Source organism: Scomber japonicus, chromosome 17 (assembly GCF_027409825.1).
Source record: "Scomber japonicus isolate fScoJap1 chromosome 17, fScoJap1.pri, whole genome shotgun sequence".
Lineage (NCBI taxonomy): Eukaryota > Metazoa > Chordata > Actinopteri > Scombriformes > Scombridae > Scomber > Scomber japonicus.
Genome location: NC_070594.1, coordinates 3,498,317 through 3,505,727, shown reverse-complemented (window position 1 = coordinate 3,505,727; position 7,411 = coordinate 3,498,317). Strand labels below are relative to the sequence as shown.

At 48.1% G+C, this 7,411-nt stretch overlaps 1 protein-coding gene across 1 annotated transcript in view; it reads left to right on the top strand.

The window, feature by feature from the left end:
- afdna (afadin, adherens junction formation factor a) overlaps positions 1-7,411 on the top strand; it is a 45,025-nt gene that overhangs the window by 11,561 nt on the left and 26,053 nt on the right. The window contains 7 exon segments of the mRNA XM_053337118.1: positions 477-671; positions 1,451-1,560; positions 3,077-3,235; positions 3,304-3,308; positions 4,080-4,240; positions 5,532-5,648; positions 5,651-5,688. Of these exon segments, the coding sequence (XP_053193093.1) occupies positions 477-671; positions 1,451-1,560; positions 3,077-3,235; positions 3,304-3,308; positions 4,080-4,240; positions 5,532-5,648; positions 5,651-5,688 (785 nt within the window).

Here is a 7,411-nt window from a genome sequence, read left to right as displayed (position 1 = left end):
CTCAGACAGTCGAGTCTCTCCTCTTCTCTCCGTGTGTATCTCAGACAGTCGAGTCTCTCCTCTTTTCTCCGTGTGTATCTCAGACAGTCGAGTCTCTCCTCTTTTCTCCGTGTGTATCTCAGACAGTCGAGTCTCTCCTCTTTTCTCCGTGTGTATCTCAGACAGTCGAGTCTCTCCTCTTTTCTCCGTGTGTATCTCAGACAGTCGAGTCTCTCCTCTTTTCTCCGTGTGTATCTCAGACAGTCGAGTCTCTCCTCTTTTCTTCTCGTGTATCTCAGACAGTCGAGTCTCTCCTCTTTTCTTCTCGTGTATCTCACCAACGGTCGAGTCTCTCCTCTTCGGAGCTTCAGGGGGGGGAAAAAGATGATTTAGAATTTTAAGAATATATCTCAGCTGTTAAACTTCATTTTAAAGTCTCTATAAACATGTTTTTAACTCTTTCTTCTCTCTCTTCTCTCTTTCTTTCTTTCGTACAGACTTGGAGTTTCATGGCGTGATGCGGTTCTACTTCCAGGACCGGGTCGCCGGTAACTTTGCCACGAAGTGCATCAGAGTGTCGAGCACGGCGACAACGCAGGACGTCATCGAGACGTTAGCGGAGAAGTTCAGGCCCGACATGAGGATGCTCTCCTCCCCAAAATACTCGCTGTACGAGGTCCACGTCAGTGGCGGTGAGTCTCACAGACGGCAGAGAGGAGAGAGATTGAGAGAGAGGAGAGAGTTAGAAAGAGTGAGAGAAAAGAGTGAGAAAGAAAGAGAGAGAGAGGAGAGAGAGAGAGGAAGGAGGACGAATGCTGTTTTATTATTAGTGATGTTAAGGTTTGATAGTTAGAGTGAAGGTCTGTCACAGTTTTTCTCTTTCTCTCTCTCTCGCTCTCGCTCTCGCTCTCGCTCTCGCTCTCGCTCTCTCGCTCTCTTGCTCGCTCGCTCTCTCGCTCTCTCGCTCTCTCGCTCGCTCTCTCGCTCTCTCGCTCTCTCGCTCTCTCTCTCTTTCTCTCGCTCTCTCTCTTTCTCTCTCGCTCTCTCTCTCTCTCTCTCTCCCTTTCTCCCTTTCACTCTCGCTCTCGCTCTCTCTCTCTCGCTCTCTCTCTCGCTCTCGCTCTCTCTGTCTCTCTGTCTCTCTCTCTCTCTCTCTCTCTCTCTCTCTCTCTCTCTCTCTCTCTCTCTCTCCTCTCTCTCTCTCTCTCTCTCCTCTCTCTCTCTCTCTCTCTCTCTCTCTCTCCTCTAAATGAACACATGTAAACTCAGTGAACAATATGCAGATTATATCGAGGTCAGGTCACACACTGTACGATAAGTCGAAAAGTAAATATGGTGACAGACGTATTTTACTGTTCCTTGTATATATGAATATTATATAAAGTATAAATGTAGACTAATATAAAGTGTGAATATGAGTGTGTTAGTGCTGATCTGTGAGATGAACTGGTGTCTGTGTGTGTGTTAGAAGAGCGCCAGCTGGACCTGGACGAGAAGCCTCTGGTAGTTCAGCTCAACTGGAACAAAGACGACAGAGAAGGACGCTTCGTCCTGAAGAACGAGAACGACATCCTTCCCAAGGTCAGACACCTCGGTTTAAACACTAGAGAATACATCCTTCCCAAGGTCAGACACCTCGGTTTAAACACTAGAGAATACATCCTTCCCAAGGTCAGACACCTTGGTTTAAACACTAGAGAATACATCCTTCCCAAGGTCAGACACCTCGGTTTAAACACTAGACAAACTGTCAAACTGGAGGGAGGAAGGGAGGAGGAAAGGAGGGAAGGAAGGAAGGGAGGAAAGAAGGGGAGGAAGAAGGAAGGGAGGAAAGGAAGGACGGGAGGTGAAAAAGGAGGGACGAGGGAAGGGAGGGAAGGAAAGAGAGGAGGAAGGGGAGGGAGAAAAGGAAGGAGGAAGGAAGAAAAGAAAGAAATAGAGGAAGAAGGAAGGGAGGAAAGGAGGGAAGGAAGGAAGGACAGGAGGGAGAAAGGAGGGACGAGGGAAGGAAATAGGGGAGGAAGATGGAAGGAAGGAAAGGAGGAAGAAGGAAGGGATGAAGAAGGAAGGAAGGAAGGAAGGACAGGAGGGAAGGAAGGACAGGAGGGATAAAGGAAGGAAGGACAGGAGGGAAGGAAGGACAGGAGGGATAAAGGAAGGAAGGGAGGGTTTATATTAAAGTTCAGTTTTCCTTTTGTTGTTACTATTTAAAGCTGCCACTTTGAGCTGTGGTGTCAAACTGGAGGGAGGGAGGGAGGGGAGAAGGAAGGGAGGAAAGAAGGGGAGGAAGAAGGAAGGGAGGAAAGGAAGGACGGGAGGTGAAAAAGGAGGGACGAGGGAAGGGAGGGAAGGAAAGAAAGGAGGAAGGGAGGGAGAAAAGGAAGGAGGAAGGAAGAAAAGAAAGAAATAGAGGAAGAAGGAAGGGAGGGAGGAGGAAGGAAGGAAAGGAGGGAAGGAAGGAAGGACAGGAGGGAGAAAGGAGGGACGAGGGAAGGAAAGGAAGAAGGAAGGGAGGAAAGAGGGGAGGAAGATGGAAGGAAGGAAAGGAAGAAGGAAGGGAGGAAGAAGGAAGGAAGGACAGGAGGGATAAAGGAAGGAAGGAAGGACAGGAGGGAAGGAAGGACAGGAGGGATAAAGGAAGGAAGGAAGGAAGGAAGGACAGGAGCGAAGGAAGGACAGGAGGGATAAAGGAAGGAAGGAAGGACAGGAGGGAAGGAAAGAAAGAAGGGAGGAAAGGAAGGAAGGGAGGGAGGAGGAGGAAGGAAGGGAGGGAAGGAAGGAAGGACGGAGGAAAGAAGGGAGGAAAGAAAGAGAAGGAGGAATGAAAGGAGGGAGGGAAGAGGGAACGAAGGGAGGGAGGGAAGGAAGGACGTGAGGGAAGGGAGGAAAGGAAGGAAAGGAAGGGAGGTAGGGAAGGAGAAAGGACAGGAGGGAGAAAGCAGGGACGGAGAAAAGAAAGAAGGAAAGAAAGGGAGGGGAGGGACAGACGAAGAAGGAATGGAGGGAGGGAAGGAAGATGGAAGGGAGGAAGGAAGGAAGGAAGGAAGGAAGACCCCCTCCTGGTTTCTAGCTGATTCGGTTTGTTTTTCTCTCAAAGAAGAGTCAGAGTAACGGTCCGGAGAAGGAGAAGGACGGAGTGATTCAGAACTTCAAGAGGACGCTGTCCAAGAAAGAGAAGAAGAAAGAGAAGAAGAGAGAGAAGGAGTTCTCCCCGCATCTCTGACGGAGACGAGCAGATGCTCAACAGAGAGGACGGGTAAGATACACACTGAGATACACACACTAATATACACACACTAATATATACACACTAACAACAGAGAGGACGGGTAAGATACACACTGAGATACACACACTAATATACACACACTAATATATACACACTAACAACAGAGAGGACGGGTAAGACACACACACTCATATACACACTAATACACACACACTAATATATACACACTAACAACAGAGAGGACGGGTAAGATACACTCTAAGATACACACACACACACACACACACACTAATATACACACTAACAATAGAGAGGACGGTAAGATACACACACACACTAATACACACACTAAGATACACACTAAGGTACACACATACACAGACACACACACACACATAGACAGACACACACACACATACACACACACACACACACACACACACACACACACATAGACAGACAGATAGACACACACAGATAGACACACACACAACATAGACAGACACAGACACACACACACACACACACACAGATAGACACACACACATAGACAGACACACACACACACACATAGACAGACACACACACACACACACACACACACACACACACACACACACACAGATAGACACACACACACACACATAGACAGACACACACACACACACACACAGACAGACAGACACACACACCACACACACCCTCTCTTCCATCTTATTGTCCTCGGAGGAATCTTCTTTTTATTTCTCCTCCCAATAAAAACACTCTGAGCCCTCCAGAAAAAGGAAAGTTGACCTTTCTCTCTCTCTCTCTCTCTCTCTCTGTCCTCCTCCCTCCTTCATCCCTCCATCACTTATCTCTCTCCTCTCAGAGAGAACAACCGCCTGGCAGCGGAGGTGTATAAAGACATGCCTGAGACCAGCTTCACTCGGACCATCTCCAACCCCGAGGTCGTGATGAAGAGACGACGGCAGCAGAAACTGGAGAAACGCATGCAGGAGTTCATGAGCAACGACGGAAGGCCTGACTCAGGTAAGGAGGGAGGAGGAAGGGAGGGAGGGAGGAGAGAAGGGAGGGAGGGAGGAAAGGAGGAGGGAGGGAAGGAGGGAGGGAAGATGGAAGGAAGGACAGGAGGAAGGGAGGAAAGGAAAGACAGGAGGGAGGGGAATGCATGCAGGAGTTCATGAGCAACGACGGACGGCCAGACTCAGGTAAGGAGGGAGGAAAGGACAGAAGGATGGGAGGAGGGAAAGGAGGGAGGAGGAAGGGAGGGAGGGACAGGAGGAAGGGAGGAAAGGAGGGGGGAGGGAGGAGGGGAAGGGAAGGAGGAAGGAGGGAGGGAAGGGAGGAAAGGAGGGAGGGAGAAACGCATGCAGGAGTTCATGAGCAACGACGGGCGGCCTGACTCAGGTAAGGAGGGAGGGAGGACAGGAAAGAGGGAGGGAGGAAAGAGGGAAGGAAGGGAGGAAGGACAGGAGGGAAAAGATGGGGGAAGGAAGGGAGGGAGGAAGGAAGATGGAAGGAAAGAGGGAAGGGAGGAAGGTAGGAGGAAGGAAGAATGAAGGAAAGGGGGAAGGAAAGAAAGAAAGAAGGGAGGGAGGGAGGGAGGGAGGAAGGGAAGAATGAAGGAAAGGGGGAAGGAAAGAAGGGAGGGAGGAGGAAGATGGAAGGAAAGAGGGGAGGGAGGGAGGGAGGAAGGAAGATGGAAGGAAAGAGGGAAGGGAGGAAGGTAGGAGGAAGGAAGAATGAAGGAAAGGGGGAAGGAAAGAAGGGAGGGAGGGAGGGAGGAAGGAAGGAAAGGAGGGAGGTAGATGGACACAGTCAAAACAGACTGGAGGATGACAGGAAGTCTTTAAATTTGTTATTAAAATGTACAGATAATAATTGTGTGTGTGTGTGTGTGTGTGTGTCTCTCTCTCTCTCTCTGTGTGTGTGTGTGTGTGTGTCTCTCTCTCTGTATGTGTGTGTGTGTCTCTCTCTCTGTGTGTGTGTGTGTGTGTGTGTGTGTGTGTGTGTGTCTCTCTCTTCTCTCTGTGTGTGTGTGTGTGTGTGTCTCTCTCTCTCTCTCTCTGTGTGTGTGTGTGTCTCTCTCTCTCTCTGTGTGTGTGTGTGTGTGTCTCTCTCTCTGTGTGTGTGTGTGTGTCTCTCTCTCTCTCTGTGTGTGTGTGTGTGTGTCTCTCTCTCTCTCTGTGTCGTGTGTGTGTGTCTCTCTCTCTCTGTGTGTGTGTGTGTGTCTCTCTCTCTCTGTGTGTGTGTGTGTGTGTGTGTGTGTCTCTATCTCTCTGTGTGTGTGTGTGTCTCTCCCCCCCCCCCCCCCCCCCAGGAGGAACTCTGAGGATCTACGCTGACTCTCTGAAGCCGAACATTCCTTATAAAACCATCCTGCTCTCCACCCGAGACACGGCCGACTTCGCTGTGGTGGAGGCGCTGGAGAAGTACGGCTGGAGAAGGAGAACCCACGGGAGTACTGCATCGCCCGGGTAACAGCACCTCTTTAATTACTGCACCTCCTTTATATTACAGCACCTCCTTTATACATTACAGTACCTCCTATATACATTACAGCACCTCCTCCTATACTATTACTGCACCTCTTTCATACTACTGCATCGCCCGGGTAACAGCACCTCCTTTAATTACTGCACCTCCTTTATACTACGGCACCTCCTTTATACTATTACAGCACCTCCTTTTATACTATTACACCTGCTTTATACTACTGCATCGCCCGGGTAACAGCACCTCCTTTTAATTACTGCACGTCCTATATACAACTACAGCACCTCCTCTATTATACAGCACCTCCTCTATACTATTACTGCACCTCTTTCATACTACTGCATCGCCCGGGTAACAGCACCTCCTTTTAATTACTGCACCTCCTCTATACTACACCCACCTCCTCTATTCTACTACACCTCCTCTATTCTATTATAGCACCTCCTTTATACTACTGCATCGCCCGGGTAACGGCACCTCCTTTTTATTACTGCACCTCTATTTATACAGCACCTCCTTTATACTATTATAGCACCTCCTTTGTACTGTGGCACCTCCTTTTTACTATTACAGCACCTCCTTTTAATTACTTCACCTTGTTTTACCTCCTTTTTACTATTGCAGCTGCTTTATACTATAGCACCTCCTCTATACTATTACACCCTCCTTTTACTATTACAGATGCTTTATATTAGAGCACCTCCTTTTTACTATTACAACACCCTCCTCTATACTATTACACCTCCTTTTTACTATTACAGATGCTTTATATTAGAGCACCTCCTTTTTACTATTACAACACCCTCCTCTATACTATTACACCTCCTTTTTACTATTACAGATGCTTTATATTACAGCACCTCCTTTTTACTATTACAGCACCTCCTCTATACTATTACAGCACCTCCTCTATACTACAGTTCCTCCTTTTACTATTATAGCTTGTCTTTTTAATTACTGCACCTCCTTTATACTGTTACATCTGCTTTTAATTACACCACTTCCTTTTAATTACATCCCCTCCTTTTTACTATTACAGCACCTCCTCTATACTACAGCACACTCCTTTTACCTCCTTTATACTACTCCCCCCCCCCCCCCCCCCCCTATAATCCCCTCCAGCTGGTCTAGAGGACTGTTCAACATATTAAAGTCACACTGAGAGCTTCCTCTGACCTTTGACCTCATTTGTCATCATTTCACATTTTTCATATCAAACTTAAATTAAATATAAATCTTTACAGTATTTAAACTACCAGCTGATAGTAACGTGTTTAACCTTCCTGTCGTCCGTTTGGACTGTTCCTTCCTTCCTTTCCTTCCTTCCTTCCTTCCTTCCTTCCTTCCTTCCTTCCTTCCTTCCTTCCTTTCTTTCCTTCCCTTCCTTCCTTCCTTCCTTCCTTCCTTCCTTCCTTCTCCTTCCTCCCTCCTGTTCTTCCTTCCTTCCTCCCCCTTTCCTTCCTTCCTCCCTTCCTTCCTTCCCTCCTGTCCTTCCTTCCTTCTCCCTTCCTTCTTTCCTTTCCTCCCTTCCTTTCTCCCTCCTTTCCTTCATTCTTCCTCCCTTTCCTTCCTTTCTTTGTTCTCCCTCCTGTCCTTCCTTCCTTCTTTCCTTCCTCCCTTCGTTCTCCTTCCTTCCTTCCTTTCTTTGTTCTCCCTCCTGTCCTTCCTTCCTTCTTCCCTTCCTTCCTTCATCCTTTCTTCCTT